A 23071-nucleotide genomic window follows, 5' to 3' on the forward strand; every position below is an offset into this window, starting at 1 on the left:
ATTGTTGTTATTATCAAATATTTTAACGATAAAAACTGTAAAATCCACATAATATTCCCCTTCCAAGACCGTTAAAAAAATATTGTTATTTTACACACGGCCACACTGTCTAATGTTTATTGTTAATTATTTTGTTTTCTTATCATACGATATTGATAATCCCCGGTAATTCCGTAATTTCAAATTTTGAAAAACGTGATTATCGATTCATATCATCACTGAATATTAGATCGGAAATAATAAATACGAATCCCGTTTAATACCAAATAGTGGTCAGTACTCAGTACCGTCCACTAACTACTAAGGATCGTCTAGTGACTTTCAATCCTTATGATTATTATATTATCGCTTGGCGTGGATTGCTGATTTTTAATTTGTATTATTATTAAACAGTAAACACCCGTGGGCCGTATTGCTATCGTATACTATCCATATTTGTTTCCGATTATTTCGAATGCTTTAAATCTGGATGAATATAACACAATGTTGGCCGCCACCAATCCACAAGTAAGTAATTCCTGACTTTTTTCATCTCCCGGATATTAATAACAATAATTTCAGGTTTTCATACCTTTTGGGCGGCAACATGTAAAAAATAGATTCATTGGTGAAGTGAATACTCCATCAGTTGGGTATTATGATCGACCAGAACTTCATGCTGATGAATTTTTATCAAAAACAATAACTGATCTATCTTTGGACACTTCAGATAATACGCATGTATGTATTCTTATTGTTGTGTAATTATTGTTTAAGGATAAGCTAACTTCATTAATAACAGTAGGTAAAAAAATGATAGGTGTAATAAGTTAAATAATTAGATGGTAAACTATTTACCTCTTTCAGATTCAAACATTTCTACACTGATCATAAATAATGATTTACAATAGTAGAACTTGAGATGTTACTTCCTAGTTGAGTTTTATGTATTTAAATTAATATTATTATATATTTTACATCATCAGTTTGATAAAGTAACAAAACATATGAATATTATTTTTAAAAAAAACAATATATTTAAGTGTTAAAAAATAATTGTGTCTAGTTATTAGTCATCATCAATGTAAATCAAATATGGCTGTGCAGATCTGCATGTGACCATAGGCGTGTGCAGACTCCGGTTTCAGGGGCAGCAAGAGATTAATTCGGCCCATTCTTCAAATTCACCATTAAACCCAGCCCATAGTTTTACTTATTTTGCTGTTGGGTATCAAAATTAAAGTTGTATTGATTATTTGTTTATTTGGATAAACAGTTGTACAGTAAGGTACTAAGCCACTTAAGTTGTACTTTTCCACAAGCCTATAGTTAACAATTATTATTTAAAATATGATAAAATAAACAAACATTAATAATAATATAAAGTATATATTTAAAAAATAATAATAATTAAAGTAATAACAATTGGTAGTAAATAAAACAATAAAACCTCTTATTAACATTCATACAGTTTTTTACAAACTTATAATACTAATCTACGCTCTACAGGTATTAAATTTTTAAATTCATCAATTACACTCAATATTTACAGAAGAAGTTAATTCTTGTTCGACAAATAGAAACAATAATGCATTTAATCTATCTTGTATCATGGTAGATTTAAGTTTGCTTTTAACAATGGTAAGTTTAGAAAAACTCCTCTCACAACCACAACTCGTGACAGGGATAATAACAAACTAACAAACATTTTTAAACATAGAAAAAAGTTATTAAAAATATTTGATCGATCACATTTTTTTAACCTGTCAAGCCACTTATAAACAGAACCAGAGCAAGTACCTTTAGGAGTATCTTCTAATTGTTTCAAAAGGGTTATCTCAGAAATTAATGATTCTTTAAAAATATGGAAATATTTATTCAATAGGTCAAATTCTGTGTTATAATTTTCTATTTTAATATCCAAATTTACAAGATTATTTAATATCATCTATCCCTAATGTTGTGGCCCAGCATCGTCATGGCATATTAGTGTACAATGCACAAGACAATATTACGATAACGTTAAAAACCCAGTTTATTTTTAAATTTGTTGACCAAAATTGATAATAATATTTACGATTAAAAATCATTGCTATTTCTTTATATAGTTGACAGGTTCATTAGTTTTATACTGATAAATTCTATAATCATAAAATATTTATTTCTATACTTGACCAAAAAAAAAAAAAAATCATTTGTGGAAATATAATTTTACCGAAGCCCATTATTTAATATTTGCCGCCCCCGGTAGCAAAGAAAGTCCAGGGGTAGCATTTGCTGCCTCTGCTGCCCCGTGCACACGCCTATGCATGTGACTAATATAGTCTAATACCATTTATTACATCTATTGTAACAATAAATTGAAAGTCTAAATTTTACTGTCTAGTCATTAGTCATCTTCAGCAAAATCTGCTAAAATGTATTTTAGTTCATGGGTAAATTGGTTTGAGTGTCTAGACTTCATTGTTAAGAGAACAAAATTGTAAATTGTTTCTACATCTTAAAATATTCATCACTCGCTTTAAAATTAAGATAATAATAATAATAAGCCAATAAGATTGCATATATAATAATCTTACCTTTAAATTTTATCAGAGGTCAATTCACTCTAATTTTTAATTACATGTATTCTTCTGAGCATACAATTTGCTATGTCATGCACTTTTAAGACGGATACTACAAATGTCGATGTAACGTCCTCTTAAATCAGAAGTCTAAATTAAAACAATAAAATATAAACATGTGTACGTTACCTATAGCTACATATGTCCTTTATGCATTCCTAAACCGGTCATTTGATTGTGATGAAATTTGATGTAAGAATAGATTAGATCTTAGGGAAGAAGATGGGCTACATTTTGTCGCAATAAAGATAAATAAGAGGTCTAACCCTGGATGGTTCTCAAACAGGGATTTTGAGATTTTAAAATTAAGATTTTTTTATTATGTATGGTTCTTATTGGTTTTAATAATAATTATTATTAATATAATAAGCCTTTGTATTTTAGTACAGAATGCAACAAGTTCAAATCACAGTTTCTGTGGACCAATTTTTTGATACTTTAGTGTTAAATTATATTACCTACCTGATAATATGTATAATGCTCGCATAATCGCAAGCAAATCTCATGTACGACATCGTTTGGAATGGCTATAAATAAAAATATTATATCATTTACACTTAAAAAGCCATGTTACACCCAAAAGGAGTTGAACAACCACAAAAACCTAGCAATAGCAAAGCATTGCCATGTCAGCTAATATTAAATATGATAATATAAAATATTGTAAAAAGTTATATTATCGTACATTCATACATAAGCTTGTATAAAGTACTTAACATTTAGAATAATAAGTATATCCTTTAAATAATTTCATAAAATAAAATAATTACAAAAAAAGGGGAATACCGCTCAGCTGTACCCTAGGTGTCTAGAAGGGTTGCTGTAACAGAAGTGTTAAATTTGAATTCAATGATATAATTTCATTAAATACGATAAACGATTCTGGGCCTAGACGATCTGACAGCCTATATTACGAAGTATATTTTATGATATTTTTGATATTAAATAAATTAATTTTTTTATTGGACATTTGTAATACAGTAGGTTTGATGAATTTTAGCCAAAGCAATTGAATTTGAAAATGTCATTGTGTGTATACAACATAATAATATACTTTAAAGTTTGAAGTTTCCACGAAGAATATTTTTTTAAATTGCAACAAAATAACTAAAATTGTTATCTTTTGTTCAGATACCTTATTTTAAAATGTCTATAACAAAAAAAAAACTATTAAAATATTTATTAGATTTGTTGGTTGCAGTATGAATTATTAATAAGAAATTTTGTTTTAAAATTTCAATCCTTAGCTATACAAATTTAACACTACATTTTTAACTACAAATAATTTGTACATTTTCAATAAATGAATTTTGTCAAAATTTGTACTTTAAATGCTTATAAAAAAAGGCAATCATGACTATGTATCTTAAATACTTTTCTTCTGCTATTTCAACAACTTATGAGGAATCTTGTATTACATTTTCAAATATTTTGACCCAACGAAAAACATGTTGATATTTATAGAAAAAAAACTAAAATATATCATAACAATAAAGTATAGATGGTCAGTTAAAACATTGAGCAAGGAAGACAGGTTGATAGTTGTCAAGGTCAACAGATTGTGTTTCATAATTTTTGCAGAGATTAAAAAGGTATGGTTGTCAACTTTGTTCCCTATTTTTCCTCCGCAATTTAGCGTATTAATTTAAAAGACAACAAAAAAATTAGTTATCTAGGTATAGTCTAATATCTTGGCCAATAATAATAATTAATATAGAACCTTTTGAAAATTGTTTCATAGCTAAATAATTTATTTTAATCATTGTTTGACTTCTTATGCATTATATTATTTTATTAGACTGCCTAGAAAATGTTCACCTAAGATTTTTTGATTTTAGATTCTGAGTGGAACGATGAATGTATTGATTTTTTGTGTGTCTGTCATCATGGTTTGGGGCAGTAAAACTGCATTGATTTTCTTCAACGGTATCTTGTTTGATGGGAAAATGAATCTAGTTGGTGCATTTGAGAGGTCAAATTTTAAAATTCTCAATAGATTTCAAAAAAGCGTCAGAAAAAACAACATAAAAATTTAATGCAAGGCTCCTGATATATTATTACAATAGCAGTTAAAAATTATTAAAAATACATAGGCACAATATTTTTTATAAGCATTTAAAGTTTGAATTTTGACAAAATTTATTAAACTTAAAATTTAATAATCATTTTGTAGTTAAAAATTTATAAAATGTTCAACTTTTATAGCTATAGTTATTAAGGATTTAAAATTTAAAACAAGGTTCCACGTAAAAAGGTAAATATATAAATTACTTTATTCACAATAATATCATCAAATATAAATAGTAAATTATAGGCTGTCTGACCATTTTCGCTCAGAATCGTTTTTCTTATACAATGATATTATGTCATTGAATTTCAATTTAACACCGTCCATTATATTGACCCACTTGTAACCTACTGTACAGCAGAGCAACATCCACTTACCCACCTTTTTTATTATGACATTTTTATTTTATTGTAGTCCCAAGAAAAATTTATTTTGAGAGAAAAAGATGGAGCTGAAGAAGAATTATATGTTTCTGGTAAAATAGTAGTGCATAGCCGAGGAAATGCTTGTAAATCTGCTGCTGATAAAGAAGACTATACTCCAAGCTGTAGATCACTGATCTGTACTTATACTATGGAAACTAATGTCACACATGCTTTATGGAGTAAATTCAATGTTTCACCAGAAGTAAATGACAGTGAAATAAAACCTGAAGGTATATCCCATCACTTATAAATAAAATTAAGTAATAGTGGTATTATATACCAGGGATGGGCTGATACTCGATATCGGTGGTATCAGTTTTTTTTTTGAAACCTATATTTAAACCGATAAATCAAACTGGTAAAAAAAAAAAATTTAATTTGCTTTGAATCCATACACTTTTTTCATATTTAATACCATACATGATGCCATAGACTTTCTTAAATACTTGGTGCTTATCACTTAATCAGTGAACCAATCATTTTATATTCGTACAGAATAATAGTTTTTTTGACTAGTTTCATTTTGTCCCCCTCTGTTCTATTAAAATTACCCTAGGGCCACCGATGGGAAGGCCTAATTATATAATATATTGTTAGTATTCCACCAAGATGGTAAAATCAAAAACTAAATTTAAATCAATTATAAGCAAATGTTAAAGGGAATACATATTATTACCTATAGATTAGGTAGTAGGTATTTATATATTAGATTATTGTTTTAGCTTTATATTTCTGCAATTATACCACATTTCATCCTTTGCTATCGGTATCATTTTTATATATAAATTAAATTTAAATTCATTTTTACTCATTGTGCATATTATTTTATAGAAAAAACAGTTCCATGCATATGTATAGTTGATGCAAAAAAAATAAGTTTATATTCTGAAGGAGGAGATGTTTGGCATACACCATTATATTTTAAGGTATGTTATCAAAATGAGTAAGCATTATCACAAAGGCCAGATTTTTAAAAATGTGCATATTTTGTATTATATATTTAGAAAGCATTAAATATGTTTCATAAAGATGTGATTAAAAATACAAACTATTATATACCATAATATTTTAATGTTAATATTTTTTTAAAGCATATTTTACAATTTTAAGGTAATTTACTTTTTATGGCATATTGAACTATTGTGTTGCTATTGCAAAAACTGAATAATTACAAGAAAGATTTTAATTTAAAATGCCAATTCAAGTTGGAGAAGTAAAACAGATTAATTCAAAGTCTACCTACCTAAATATTTTATCATACCTAATTTTCTCTACATTTTTATTCCATTTATTTGTTTTTTTTTTTAATTTTAACAAACCCAGTAATAAATTAATTTATATATATTGCTATGATTTGTTTTATATTAATATAAACAGTTTTATGAGCATATTTTGATTTGATTTTGGAAGCGCGTTCAAATCGAAGCACTAATATTGTCAGAAATCAATAACTATTAAAATTTGAATTATTTTAGGTAACATCTGTTTGGAATACAAGTTTTGGCATACTAATTGAAAGAGATTTAGGTCAAGTGCCTATTGATATGACAGGAAAATCTTTGCCGTTGCCTACTATATACTCATTGAGTCAACCGTTAAAAGAAGTTTTGCCTTTGTTCTTATTAAAACAAGGTATTTATTAATATTTTAATCATCTATTATTGTCCAACAATAGAACACGCCAGGGTCCAATAAAAATCGATATGTTCTGCATAAACCCGTATGTTACTGAGCCACACAGTTATTCCCACCGAGACCACCACAGTGCAGGTTACTTTGAGAAAGAAATGAGGCCTCCCTACCTCAGAGATCACTATTCCGTCAGAGTACATGCACAGAACTAGCGTATTCTCTAGTTGGACAGAATATAAACCAGGGGTTTTCAACCTGTATGTCCAGGGGGTGGGGTGTCACCAATTATTATCAAGGAAGCCGTGATTGCAGAAGAAAATAAAACCATCAAAATCAGAAGAACCGTGGATCCAAAAAAGGTTGAAAACCCCTAGTTTAATATTATATGTATTAGTTATTACTTATTATTCTACCATACATTAGAATTAATATATACTATAAATAAAACTATATTATATTATTAATATTGTGTATTAAATAACATCACTATGCGTTGCACGAGATAGAAAATTTAATATATTTAATTCAATTTTGTAGGAAGTGTATTACAGTATGCCAGAGATTGTTTAACTACTATAGTTTTCACCAGTATTGAGTTTAATATATGTTTAATGTATGACATTTTAAATGGTCTACACAGTGTATGGAAGATCAGGAAGCCTACGACAGAAGTAAGCTATTATGTTTAATGAAGGTGCATTTTTATTTTTTTATCCTTGATATACAGGAATGCAATATTATGTGTGGTCAAGATTCGATATATTCTACAACAAATCCATCATACATTCCCAGTAATAGTAATCAAATGAATGCTATGTCGAGCTCATTAGTAGCTGGCTCAGGGTTTCTTTCTGATAGGCAAGTACAGGGTGATTCTTTTAACTACAAATAATAAACACTCATTATCTCAAAAAATATTATCGTTTTACAAAAAAAAAATTTTTAACGTTTTTTATGATCTCAAATTGTATAAAATATAAAAATATATTTTGGACATAATGACGGTTTACGTTTAAGACTATGTCGCCGCATTTATTTTTTTTCTCTGTGTAATCCAGGCGCAACATAACATTTGTGTTCAACAAAATCAATCTTGCATTGTTAGCTTTGTTTGCATTGTTACTGCTACTGTATCTGTGTTTGCCAATGTTCATGCTTTGTCTTGCAAGAAGAGATGTAATTACTTGTTCTTTTCACACTAATATTAAAGTTAACAACACAAGATTGGTTCTGCTGAGACCAAATTTGCAATATTGTGAACGAGTAAAAAATCAAATAGTGCACTGACATCCTTTTAAAAAAAAATTTAAATAATTTTTTTTTTTAGACTTTCATTAAATCATCCAGTGAATTCTAGCCCATTCCCTTTCAACAATAGAAGAAGTACCCCTAATATAATGTCACCATTCAATACTCTGAGTCCTATGACTGGAATCAGGTTTAATTATATTAAAGTTTTAATTAACGCATGTATAAATAGTTTGTATATTTAAAAATGTAAATTGTCATTTTTAGTCATTACAATTCCTCCGTTTGGAATAGTCCATCAAATACTTCAAAAAGGCGTCTAAATGCTACTATTACTAATAATCAAACATACAACACCCCAACGTCAATGTCTTGTATTGTTAATGCTAGGCTTGGTCATGGAAGCATGTATGGAGATAATAACTCTAAACCTGTTAGTCCTGATATTTGTTTAGAATATATGTGGACAGAAAATCAAAATACAAAAGGGTATACATTTTTAAATTTATTTAACTAAATTTAAGGTTATACTATTTAAATTGGTTTTCTCATTTATAATTTCCATAAAATCAAGTAACTTTGACTAGGTACTTCAAATCGTCCATGCTCCACAATTAATGTTGATTATAATTTTGTATTTGTGTTTAGGAATCAAGATTTATGTGCTTCAACAAAAGTATTTATTGCTTCAAATTTTGTTGGAGACCGTCTTTTATGTTATCTTTTACCTAAAAAGACCCACTTAATATGTGTTGAATTGGAAACAAATATAAGTGATATTACTTTGGGAAATGTCACAGTTCTTTTAGCAAAAGATGCAGCATATTTACCAGTAATTATTAATTATACCAATTACAAACAAAAACTTAACATGAATGTTCTATTAAATAGTGTTATAAATATTATTATAATATTAATTAATTTAATATATTTATAAATATTTTAATAAAAATTACTTAACAAATTCAATTAACTTGAGATAGTTAAGAGGTCGCAACACCCGCATGTGTTGTCTCTGCCTTACAAACGTGTAACATACCAAATTTACGCTCAGAAATTCAAGTTTTATGCAGTTAGCTTTAAAATTAGAGTGTATCGACCTATTATGAAACTTGATGGTAAGAACATCATCTGTGTTTTGTTGGAAGTTTTTTTACAATAATTCAGTTTTTAAGTGAGTTATGATCATTTTTTATTAACATTAATATACACGCTATAATTTACTTAAAAACTGAATTATCGTAAAAAAAACTTCCAACAAAACACAGATAATGTTCTTACCGTCAAGTTTCATAATAGGTTGATTCACTCTAATTTTTAAGCTAACGGCATAAAACTTGAATTTTTTAGCGTAAATTTTGTATGTTTACGCGTTTGTAAGACGGAGACAACACATACGGGCGTGGCGTCCTCTTAATGATTGGAGGTTTAACACACTATACAGCAAACTCAATAGTTAATAAGAATTATTTAACTAACTTTTTTTTATTAAAATGTAAGTAACATTGTGTATCTAAAATGTATAATTTTTCTACTAATAGTTTATTTATACTATAATATATATATCAATCCCCCCCCCCCCATTTCCGAAAAAAATATAAATTGTGTTTTTACTTTTGATTGATAATATTAAATCTTATAATTTCATTTGTACATACTTTTACAATAATGCATTACATAATAATACATCACCATTAGTGTTATTGTCAACTTTGCCGTCTATCGCCTTTTGTCGTTGTCGTTATCGACACATAACAATAGAATTTATGTTTAAAACATTAGAATATACACAATAATATTTTACTTTACTGTGACGTGTAGATTACGAGTAGTAACCTACACGCTAATGGATTTATTCAAAGTTGTTCTTAAATCATAAACAATAATTGTAAACTCGCAGTCAGACATTAGTTATACAAACACACCGTTGGCATTAAATCTTTTCTACCCCTCTTTGGGTAAATTTATTACAGCAATGATTCTGGTATTTTATAGTATTGTTATAAACAGTTTTCATATAATTACTAAATTAGTATAAATACCTATATAATACTATTTAATTATTAAATTATTACTATTAAAGTAATATAATAATATATAGTATGTGTGCCTTTTTAAAATAATTTTAATAATTAACATTAGTATCAACAATAAGTAATAGTTATATATATTATTTTGGTCATCAACCTATATTATTAAATTATTAATTATAATTTTTAAATATAATCGATTATAAATAATTTATGCATAATATACACATTTATATTTTAGTCAAAAAAATTAACCGTGATAATGGATTGTCAAAACAATATTTCATTATATTCTGGAATATTAATTATTGGTTCTATCCAATTGGGGAGTATGTCGTCAGTATTTGATGAGAATACATCTTATTTTACAGCAACAAACAGGTCAACTATCGGAACTCCATTACTAAAGTAATAGATTATTTCAAATTAATGCTTTTAATCTAGTATAATATTAATTAAATATTTTTTAACATAGTCGTAAAAGTTTATTATCATCTACAAGAAATGAAGATATTCAAATAAATGAAAATGTTAACAGCATTGTATCATCTTCTGATTATGACTCGCAACTTGTAAGACATTTTGAAACACCATATTCTGAATCATCATTGAATTGTTATGCATCTAAAGTAGAATTAGAGCATTTAAGAGATCCTATAGCTTCTCGGGTTACATTAGTAAGTTTTTTTTTTTATTTAACAATTCATAACAGTAAATTTATGAAGTGTTCTGTGTAACATATAGGTTCATGAAGATGGAAGTATGATTAGAGTTGATTTTCCAGTTGTTAGTTCATCCCCATTAGGTTAGTAGTTACTAGTACAAATCATACATTTATACAATATTATAAATTTTTTTTTTTATATTCTTTTAGTTACTAAATGTTTAAACACATTAAAAAATGTCCTTAAAAAATCAACTGTCATGGAGCTAATGATAAAATGGTATACAGTTCGAAATGCACCAGGCACTCAAAATATATCAGGTGAAGAGGAATGGAAATTATTTATCCAGATGTTACTTAGACTCATAGGATATAACTTAGAATCATTGCCATTAACACAAGATTCTTTGAATACATATAATGATACACCAGCAAAATCAAAAAAACAGAGGGTTTTAGATATTGGCAGTGATGAAGACTGGACATTTATGTTAAAATCATCATTTAACAGTTTCCGGGGAAATAATATAGCAGCCTCACTTGGGTTGAAAAATAAACTAAATAATTATAATCCAAACTTTCATCAACGTTCAAACTTGAAAAATAATATTGATACAAATGCAATACTATTTCCATACATCTATGATGTTTTATTTTCTTTACATTTAGTTTATGAAGTATGTATAATTAAATTAATTAAATTAATTTATATTAATTATTCTATTTTTTCAAGGACTTAAAGCTTAATACAATGAAAACGAATTTGCTACCAATGGTTGTACAATTGTTATATCAATTAGCAACTGATTTGAAATTAGATGAATATGTTTATCATTATTGGAAAGATTATCCAAATTTTTATAACAGGAATTATTTATCATTAGGAGTAAGTTAATAGTAATTACTTATAATACTGAAAATACGCATACATTTTGTTTTTGGTATTTTATATATTTAAATTTTAGTTGAGTCAAATAAGTGAAGAAAATCGGGAAACCCTTATAATTCCATCATATTTTGAATCAAGTCCGCCTAACATCTTCAGATTGTGTTTCTTGCTAATGAAACATTATGAAGCTAATCCTTATCCTTGTATAGAGAATGTCAATAGAAGGACCAAGAATATAATTCAGGTAAATCAATATTATTTATTTCGATAAGATACGCTTATTACTGAATGCATACTAATGTGTTTTACATAAGAGGACGTCACAGACTGGTGTGTTGTCTCCTTCTTACCAATGTTAAGTATATCAAATTTGTATTTAACAAAACCAATTTTATATTATCATTTTTAATATTAAAATTAAATTATATATTATTAAAAAACATCTGAGTTTGTATGTCAGTGTTTTATGATATTTTAATTTTAAAAAAGTTATTAGCATTTTTAAATTGCAATATTTTACATACTCATAACTTCCTTAATAATTGAAATATAGTAAAATAACATTTTTCAAATACAGATAACATTATTACCTTTAAAATGGATTATAAATAAATTCATTCTAATATTAAAGCTTAACACACAAAATTGGTTAAGAATGCTGAATGCAAATTTGCTATGTTCTACATATTTTATTCAAAAAGACGACACGTTCAGGCAGGGCTTACTTTTAACTTATAGATTCATATGTTAATTTAATTTACAGATTAACTTGAAACATTCATTTTTATGATTAATTGCAATATAAAATATAAAATGCAATTTATATAATTCGATGTATTGACTATTGGTCAAAGAATATTAATTAGAGTTAACTGTATTCAAGTTTTGAATATTTATGTTTACGTACAATTCTAATTTTCACAGATCTATGGTTTATTGTGTTTAAAAAAGAAGTCTCACATAAATGCATTAGTTAAAATAATAAATCCTGCTGGAGTAAAATTAAATAAAAATGAAAGCATTTCTTTAGAGAATGTAAATTTGAAAAATAAAGTATCAAAATATCAACACGCTACACTTTTTATGTCTAAAATAGGTAAAATCACAAAAAAGTATTTATTTATGTTAATTTTATAATTAGACTATAATCGATTTAAATTATATTCATTATGTTTGTAGGAATTACACAGCAGACTCTATTAACTTACCCACCTGGAGTTGCAATATTGCTATGTGATGTTATTGATAAATGCAGAGAAAGTCCACCTACAAATTGGCCAAAATCTACATATGAATTAATTATGCGAGAAGATTTAGCATCACAGACATTAAATACATTTTATAAAAATAACAATAAAAAAATTAATTCTAAAAATATGGATAAATCTAACAATTGGAATGATGTGAGTGAAACAGACACTGGTATTATAAAGGATGGCATGGGAAATCTGGATGATGAGGTACAAATTATTTATTAGTGTTTCAATTAATCTTATTTCTACAAAATATAAAATCACTTTTTGTTGAAATAATGATCAAACATTATAACATTGTTATTTGTTATACAGGTTTTGAAATTATTATGGAATAAAGATCATCGTATAACGGATGTGAGAAATTTTTTACAATCTTGTCACCCAGTGACCATAGGTATTAAGCAACCACCAGAAGCTAGTGATCATGACTTTGTTGAGGAACAAGAAAAATATTTGTACTCAATTTGCTCAAGAACAATGGCTCTACCAGTTGGCAGGTAAAACTTAATATGAAAAGTGCTATTATTGGTATATGAATCATTTGCATAAAAAACTTGCCAAGAGATCGACATGTGAACTTTCTTGATTTTTAATTTTTAGAAATTTTTTAACTGATATCACACCCAAGCGGTATAACAATTTGAATCCAGAAAAGACCAGAGAGCGGATTTCGTTGTTTGGGGTCTTGTTAGATTCACATTGGTTAGGAGAAGTGCAGTGAAGATTTTCAGAACCTTATCTTTAATAGTTAATTCACTACCGAACATAAAAAAAAAAAATTTGAACAAATTTTATTGGACGTTTTTTGATGTTTTTCAGCATTATAGCTTTATAGTGAACTAACGATTGGAGATAAAGTAAAATCCAACAAGACCCCAAACAACAAAATCCGTTTTCCAGTTTCGGGAAACTACCTCGCTAAATGAAAATCTAGCAAAAAATAACTTTTTTTTATCTGTGAAAAATTAAATCATTTTTTTTTTTAAATTGTAATTCCACATTTTGTATCTACTTGATAATCCCTTTTTAATGAGTTATCAACCAACTTTCTAGCTATCATAGTTTAGGAGAAAAGTTAAAATATAAATATTTTGGGACCGTTAACGCCGACGTTTTTATGAATTCAGGTGGTTATACCGCTTGAGTGTGGTATCAAATCCCTCCCATTAATATTTCATATTATAGCTAGCTAAATTACCCACCTACTTATCATTACTGAGTTACATATTTATTATTTTCCTATTTAACACAGATTCTTGAAGTTTTCAAAATTCAGACTTTTCATTTCAATTAAAAATCAAGAAAGTAAAATTAACTAAATATTATTAAAATATAAAAATAACTCGATGGTTATAAAACGCAGTGTCGGCCTGGCCGGGGCCCCTCCGATTTTTTTAGGGTCGCGTACAAGTTTAATACAATCCATTATTCATTCACCCACATGTAATCTATTGTACAGCAGAGCGACATTCACTTAGCTGCTTTTTTTTATTTGTTTGGCGTGTGCCTGTTCTATATTGGGAGTAAGGACCCCGTAAAGTATTTATTGATATATTTAACCGTACGCAATTTGTCTTGACAGGGACCAGATGCTTGCCTATTTTTATAGTGTGAGCAGGGCACTATAAATTATAACAGTACAAGTTTCAAGTAATAAATAAGAGGTTTTTTGGGATTAATTGTGCTAGGTACTGCAAGTTAAGTTAGGTTTTATATCTCCTTAGAAACAATGGGCTCAGACGAGGCCATGAGGGCCCCGCCCTGTAGCGGCTCCGCTGTTGGATTCAGCGATCATGTAAATGTTGCATACAAAAATATGTTTGATTTATAATACTATACATCTACCTATATATATATATAATTAAATACTAAACAATGATAAAGATTTTACATTTACTTTTGAAAGCTTACATGAATAATATTATGCATAGGTATAGCTTATGGATTTGTCTTCAAAGTTAAAATTCTATAGACAATATAAATATAATTTTGGTTTCCTTAATTTCGTTTCTATGTAATTAATAATTATTATTTATTATTTTGCTGTTAAAAATATTTCAATAATTTCATAGTTTATTACTGAACGAATGATTCCCCTTGTTAGGCTTTGCGTTAATATTATACGTAGTGATTTTTTAAGTACCTATGCTCACCCTATTTTTTACTTAAATTGTACATATTATATTCAAATTCTGATTTTTAGAATTTCTAAATACTCTTGAAGATTTTTGAATACTTGAGATTTTTTATACCATTTAAAAATGATGTTGTTACAACACAAACTTCTGTTTTTAAAATAGGAATCTTCTTTTTTTACTTTTATCAAAGTAAAAAAATTAATGTAAATTTAGATACATCTACATTTACAAGAACATCATCTGCTAAATAATTTGCAGTAAAAAAGGAGATTCTCATTTGAAAAATAGAAGTTTGTATAGCCACAGGATACTCTAATATTAGTAGAAAAAATATCAGTAATTTGAATATATTGTCTAACATAACCTAACCTAATCTACTTAAAAATTCTATAAATCAGAATTTGAATTAATGTATTTTTAAAGGAAAAAAGATAGTGGTAATTTTTTCCCCAAAATGTCAAGTAAATTTTGTATTTCATGATGGTGCCTCTTAAAAAAACTGATCCATGGGCCAGGCCGACACTAATAAAATGACATGAATACAATTAACAAATGAAAATGTCTTAAAACATAAAGGTAGTAATTGTATTTTATTATTATATCATTAGAGGAATGTTCACTATGAGATCAATACAACCTGTTATAACTGAACCACTTCCATTACCAAAACTTTGTTTATCTGGTAAAACACCACGTGGTGCTGCAGTTGAACTTACCCATATAGATATTGTTCCTAATATGAATCTTTGGCCATTATTCCATAATGGAGTAGCTGCTGGATTACGAATAATGCCTTCAGCTGATAATATTGATTCCACGTGGATTCTATACAATAAACCAAGAGTAATAAACCGTCATATTATTTACTATTTAATACTATTTTTGTTATATATTTATAATAATTAATAATTAATATTATAATTTGTATGCATTCATGCAGAGTACTCCAGAAGCACTACCAGAACATGCTGGATTTCTTATGGCACTGGGCTTAAACAGGCATATTACTAACTTAGCTACAATGAATACTTATGAATATCTATGTAGATCTCATGAAATGATCAGTATTGCTATACTTATTGGATTAGCAGCAGCTAAACGAGGTATTTTTCTATAATATCATACATATTATACTATTTATTAATTATTTTATTATTTTTTAGGTACTATGGATACAGAAATTACACGAATGTTGTGTATCTTTATTGAATCTTTATTACCTCCAACTACCATTGAATTAGATATGAGTCAAAACTTGCAAATAGCAGCATTATTAAGTATTGGTCTTCTTTACCAAAAAACTGCCCACAGACATATAGCAGAAGCACTGTTATCCGAGATAGGCCGACCACCTGGTCCAGAAATGGATAATAGTATTGATAGGGAATCGTATTCATTAGCAGCAAGTCTTGGTCTTGGTTTAGTTGTATTAGGTAAAGGTTCAGATGTTGTTGGCCTTAGTGATTTATCGATTGCTGATACATTGCATTACTATATGGTTGGAGGACATAAAAAACCACTTACAGGTAAATAAAGAATTGAAATATTTAAAATAAATTATTTACTTATGATTTTAAAACTTAAATATTCATTTATCCTATAGATAATACGTATATTATGTACTTAACATTTAGTAACTTTAAAATCTATTTAGTAATCAGATTCTATATTTCAATTAGTTATTACTTATTACTTTATTAGTTTAATATAATATGATACATTTATTACAATTGGTGTCAAATAAACTGACACATCACTAATAAGCAAAACCGGGTTCTCCATACTTAGATGTGATATACACTAATACTTTCACAGCATAATGGAATAAATATAGCGCAACCGAATCACATACCGCGACTTGTTTGGACTACATTTAATGATAAATGCTGCTGCTACCGTGTCAATCTATCAGACATCAACTGTATTAACTTTATCTAAAATAATGTTGTATTACTTTTATAAATAGTATTTTTAATTTTTATTAAGGAGCACAAAAGGATAAATACATTAATCCCAGTTATCAAATCCGTGAAGGGGAAATGGTAAATGTAGATGTAACTTCAAGAGGTGCTACTTTAGCCTTAGGAATGATGTATTTTAAGACAGGAAACCAGTAAGTTATTTAAGTTTATGTAATCATACATTTTTATATTGAAAAATTATATTTTTATAGAGCTGTAGCAAATTGGATGAGCATACCTGATTCCCCATATCTACTAGATTTCATTAACCCTGAATTTATATTACTTAAAATGTTAGCTAGAGGCTTAATAATGTGGAATTCCATATTACCCACAAAAGATTGGATAGAACAGTTTGTACCTCAATCTATTCAACGCTATTGCTTAGTAAAGCCTAAACCAGGAATGGCCAATCCTGATTTAGAAACCATTAAGTATGTTATTAATAAATTATCCCATAAATCAATTTATTATTATATAAAATTGTGCATTTGTTTTTAGTCAAACATACTGCAATATTGTAGCTGGCTGTAGTATGGCAATGGGTTTACGTTTTGCTGGATCTGCTAATGAAGAAGCTTTCAATACTCTTTTATCTTACTGCCAAATGTTTATATCATTATGTAGTAAATCAGTTGCTGAACTTTGTGGAAAATCAACAATTGAAACTTGTATAAATGTTACTCTTATATCATTATCCATGGTAAGTTATTTCTACTTATCATTAAAAATCTAACAAAAATTGCATGTTGGTCTTGCCATTGTTTTGAGTAAATCTCTTGATCAAATTATTTTCATGACATATTATAAATATATAATAGTTCTAGATGGGGAGTTATTTTGAGTATATTTTAAATTTTAAATTTTGGAGAAACTGTTGTATTAATGTTATTAGAAATTTTAATTTAATTTTACATAATAAATTTCGAATAAAAACAATATTAAAATTTAAAATTTGAATATATGTTCTGAATTATATTTATAACTTAGTTCATATACAATGGATGTAGCTATGTGTATTGCTCATTTGACAAATCATCCGTCTCTTAGTGAACAGAGCATCATTGCACATATTGTATCATTCCAATGCCAGTGAATTTTAATATCAGTACTTTTTAGTTCAATTTCCTTGATTGGCTTTGTTTCTATGCTCATGCACATGAGTTGTTTGTTCCCTGTAACTATAAAATAAGAGTTGGTTTATTTTAGACATTGTAAATGATTAATGTATATACATCCACTGTATAATATGATCTAATCTAAAAAACTTCTAATCAACTCTATTTCATATTATTTTTTAATATAATAGTTTATCATGGACCATATCTTATTAGTTATTAAACAATAACTCCCTTGTTCCTCTCATATTATAAAAACTCATGTTAAAATAATCTTTATTTATTTGTTTTGTTTAAGGTAATGGCAGGTACAGGTGATTTAGAGGTTTTGCGAATTTGTAGATATTTGAGATCAAGAGTTAGTGTATCTCCACATAGTGTTATTACTTATGGATCTCACTTGGCTACACATATGGCGCTAGGATTATTATTTTTAGGCGGTGGAAGATACACTCTTTCTACAACCCCAGAAGCTGTAGCTGCACTTATTATAGCATTTTATCCACAATTTCCTACTCATAGTAATGACAACAGGTAAAAATGAAAATTATAAATTAAATTTTGCATTTGATCAAATTTGATTTTATGTATCGTTTTAGGTATCATTTACAAGCTTTTAGACATCTTTATATTTTAGCTACTGAACCAAGAATAGTATTACCAAGAGATATTGATTCTGGAGATTTATGTTATGTTCATTTAAAAGTTATTTTTCTTGATACTAAATATTACAAAAACCAATTTTATACTGTCAGAGCTCCGTGTTTACTACCACAATTATCATTATTGAAAGAAGTACATGTTGACGATGGAAGATATTGGTCAATAGTGTTTGAACGTGACAGAAATTGGGATAATCTCGTGTAAGAAAATGTTAAAATATACCAGTATTTCTTGTGATTGTAACTTGCATAATTATTTTTACTATCATTTTTTCTGAACTCTAAATTATTGTTTTATCTTAAAATATAAAATCTATCATTAATAGATTTTTTTTATATTTATAAAATTAATTTTTGAGTTATTATTTTAACCAACAGACGTTTAGATGAAAGTTTGAACAATATTTTCAATTACTTTTAATGCCATTTGTAATATATTTATTATTACCCTTTTCGTTATTTAAATAATTTAAAGTTTTACTATTTAATAACAAATATCACAATATGATATTTATATACATATATAGGATGTAACAAAAATACCTGGCAAATGAAATAACATTTATTGTAATCAATATTTAAAATAATTGACGTTGCGACACACGTATTATATAACAATTTTAAGTTTAAATCTTGTTAAAAAAAATTTTTTTAATTTAAAATAGCCCATTTTTAGTTCTGGTTTTTTTTTTATTATAAAACAAGAATATATACAATCTGTAATAATCTATACAATGGGTAGTATGGGGGATAGAAGTATACAAGACGGGACAGCATGATAGAAGAAGGGGGATCCAATGACCCTACTTCAAAATTCTAAACAGGTTTTTTTTTTTTTTTAATTAGTTCTGGTTTTTATAAAAATATTTTATTGTAAAAACATTTATGCAAGTCAAGTGGTTTATATTTAAGATTTAATAAATAGTCAAAAATGTTTGAAGAAGAATATATATAAAAAATATTAATAATGACTCAAATTAATTTATTACAGAAATATGTTAAACAATGTCAGTTGCTTAAATGTCAAACATAAAGCTGGACACTTATCATATGCAGAAGATCCAAATGGTTACAAATCTCTAATAGCACAAAATCTAATGTTAAGTGATAAAAATTCCTGGACAATTTCCGTAAGTTATAATTCTTAATTTATAATTTTTGGAATTCTAAAGTTTGTAATTGGGGTTCAATGGTTATACTGCTCCAGACGTACTATTATGTCCAAAGCATTGCTCTATTACTATTACGATCCTGTGTTCTATAATATTATTATTTACCAGTAAACGTACAAGGAAACCTAGCTCGTATTATTTTAAACATAAATAATTAATCATATAGACCTCAAAATTAAAACTTAAAAAAATATATTTTTCAGCCTGAAATTATATACGGATTTTCGTCTGATCCAAAAATTGTTCAAATGGTTCGTTACTTTTTAGATTTGACAGGGGATAAAATTAACAATCCCCATCAAATAACTGTTACTCGGCAATATGCTCAAATATTATTTGATTCTATAGTACATGATAAAGTATTTTTATTACCTCTTTGGATGCCAATAATGAAGGTATGTAGTATAACTGTTGTTTTATTAGTTAAAATATTGTAATAATTATTTATTTTAGACTTTATGTAATCTACCTCAACCGCCTAGTAGCTTTTATTGTTGGCAATTAAAATTATTTATTGAGGCAGCAAGTACAAGTGTTTTTCATCGAGAAAAGTTGAGTGATAGACGAAAATTAATTCCAATATTATTTGCCTCGTCAATTGAAATGACCTGTGATGCTGTGATTCAAAATTGGGAAAGAGGTAAAAAAATTATTAAATCTTAGATTAAGAAATAAACAAGACTAACTATGCTTTATTATTTTGGTTGTAATAGAAGGGATTTCAGTTAAAGTATGTTGGGACCCCTCAGATTATCAAGACTCTAAAACTGAGTTGATCAAAAGTGCATATTGTACATTATTGGATATTCCACATAAATCCAAAATACCCGAATTTGGTAAGATTTTTATATTAGTTTGGAAAAATACTGTGGCGGTCAAATTAAATAAACTTAAATTGCAGGGCTGCCATCCTTTAATGAATGATATCCATATTTAAATTAACATACTAATTTAATAATCTAAAATAATAATAAATATTTTTAATCACTTTTTTGTTACTTTTTTAAATTTTTTAGTCACTTTTTCAACTTTCCAATTTTAAATTTTAAACTGAAATTGTATTGTTTTGGTAAACAGAAAATATTGTTTTACGCTGAATTTAAAAAAATATTTATACATCTCTATTTTAATAAAATTAGTATCGGACAAACAACTTGTGCGCAGGAACATAGAAGTCGTTCCATTCAGAATCAATTCGGTTGATGTCATCTGACTGTCACCGACAAAAACTTGTCACTTCTCGTTACTAATCTAACTTTGAATTTTATAAAAACTAATAAATTTACATTTAGATTCTAATAACTTTGACTATATTGACTTAAGTTAAATAAAACAATTATATTTTCTCAGGCGCTTGCCCAGGATTTGTATGTAGGAAAGGGTTTAGTTTAAAATTTAAATGGCTTGGGGTTCATACTCCATTGTAGTCATTAATCTTCATAATAATAATAATATAAAATATGAAATAGAACATAATGGCATATGATAGGATATTTTTAAATATCTAAAATATTTAGTAAATATATGTTTTTACATAAATACTGTTAACTGGTGAGAGGAGTTGTTACAACACAAAAACATCCGCCCCTTTGGCTACACCACTGTATTTACTTGATTTAATATTTTTCTTACTAATTATATAAAGTCATTAAAACTGCATTTTGTACGCTTAAAAATTTCAAACGAGTAGTTAATTAGTTATAAACGTTTAAAGTTTTTATGAGTGGTGCTAAGTAGCAATTGAGGTGCCCCTTAAAATATCGATCTACAACATTGTTCATCTAAACTTAAAATACATGTAGTTAATTCAAAATACTCCAAAAACTATTCTATTTTGTAACATTAAATTAAAAATATGTTGTATTTCAAAAAAGTTACAAACTTAAAAATAATGATGACAAATAAGTAAAAATATAACTTTTAAAAGAATATTAATTGTTTTCAAGAGAATGAATATTTTATATTCTAAGAATCATGCAGTATATATTGAATTTTTATTTATTAACTAATTAACATTAATTTATCTAATTTTTCAGCTTTGACAGACCCACATTTATTGTATCAATATGCTAAGGAGCTTTTTATATCATGGGAAACAATAAGTAAAATATGTCCATAATTTTAATATTATTTTTTTATCTATAGGTAATAGTTGTACAAAATACTGTATATTTAAATACCTAATTAATTTGTGTTTATTTTTATATATTATATTTTAATAATTTATAAAATGTATGTACAATATTACATTGATTTATTTAAAATATATATTTTGGAACGTGAATAATGAAAATTAAATTAAATTAAAAGTTTAAATATTGAACTTCAATTTTTTGGTTTTGTTTTTATTGAAGTAATTATTTTAATGTGTATTGTTTTACACTTTTATATCTCTCATAGACACATAAATATGTCTATGATATCTCTATACTATATACAGTCAAGATACCATATAATATAAAAGGATATGGTGACTGACTGACTGATCTATCAACGCATAGCCTAAACCACTGGATGGATCTGTTTCAAATTTGGCATATAGATAGCTTTTATGATATAGGCGTCCGCTAAGAAGGATTTTTGGAAATTCAACCCCTAAAAGGTAAAATAAGATGTTGTAAGAATACTATAGGAGCGACATCTATCTAGCAAAATCAAATTTAAATACACAACATTAGCACCAATGCCAAAATGCAAAACGTACAAACTTGACATTTGGAATAGTGGTTCTAATGATGATAGATGTTCAATAAGAAAAGATTTTCCCAATATTCGAATTTTAATGAGATGGACAAACAGAGATCTTGAGATTCGTGGTAGAAATTAAAACTTTTTTTTGTTTATAAATGATGGAAAGAAATTTGATAGAAAACCGTGAAAATACATTAGATATTTATATTATCCTTATATTATTTTCGATGTAAAAAAATCTTAGTTTTCACCTGAGATGACTTTGCCCGGGCAACACCGGGTGGGACAGCTATTAAAATATAATAAAGAATTAGAAGAAATATATAAAACAGGTAAAAAGAGTTATGTAATAACATATTAATTATTGTTTATTATGTTCTATTGTAGACACTTAGCAACTACTATAGCTAGTGCCTAGTTGAATTGTCAATCTGTTTGTTATAAATTATAATTTAAAATTTAAAATCAATTATAAATGTGTCTTACTAAGTTAACTCCACTTTTTATGAGCAAA

General features: G+C 27.1%; 1 protein-coding gene across 1 annotated transcript; it reads left to right on the forward strand.

The window, feature by feature from the left end:
* The first annotated feature begins 171 nt into the window (after window positions 1-171).
* Window positions 172-22188, forward strand: LOC132950229 (anaphase-promoting complex subunit 1). Its single transcript, XM_061021551.1, has 32 exons — window positions 172-507; window positions 562-720; window positions 5086-5326; window positions 5928-6022; window positions 6572-6728; window positions 7266-7399; window positions 7456-7586; window positions 8056-8166; window positions 8244-8465; window positions 8625-8808; window positions 10248-10414; window positions 10482-10683; window positions 10751-10811; window positions 10881-11347; window positions 11404-11556; window positions 11636-11803; window positions 12484-12655; window positions 12739-13019; window positions 13128-13312; window positions 15562-15796; window positions 15894-16056; window positions 16117-16479; window positions 16940-17066; window positions 17127-17348; window positions 17416-17617; window positions 18331-18566; window positions 18632-18895; window positions 19686-19824; window positions 20070-20261; window positions 20320-20506; window positions 20580-20702; window positions 21903-22188. Exons 1-32 carry the CDS (start codon window positions 484-486, stop codon window positions 21983-21985), a joined length of 5850 nt encoding a protein of 1949 aa, XP_060877534.1. The 5' UTR covers window positions 172-483; the 3' UTR covers window positions 21986-22188.
* Window positions 22189-23071: the final 883 nt, after the last annotated feature.

This window comes from Metopolophium dirhodum, chromosome 8 (assembly GCF_019925205.1).
Source record: "Metopolophium dirhodum isolate CAU chromosome 8, ASM1992520v1, whole genome shotgun sequence".
Lineage (NCBI taxonomy): Eukaryota > Metazoa > Arthropoda > Insecta > Hemiptera > Aphididae > Metopolophium > Metopolophium dirhodum.

Coding starts and splice junctions, on each gene's coding strand:
- LOC132950229 (XM_061021551.1), top strand. CDS start 484: ATGTTGGCCGCCACCAATCCACAA. Junction 10,684..10,750: donor TAGCTTCTCGGGTTACATTA/GTAAGTTTTTTT, acceptor TGTAACATATAG/GTTCATGAAGATGGAAGTAT. Junction 17,349..17,415: donor CCTGATTTAGAAACCATTAA/GTATGTTATTAA, acceptor ATTTGTTTTTAG/TCAAACATACTGCAATATTG.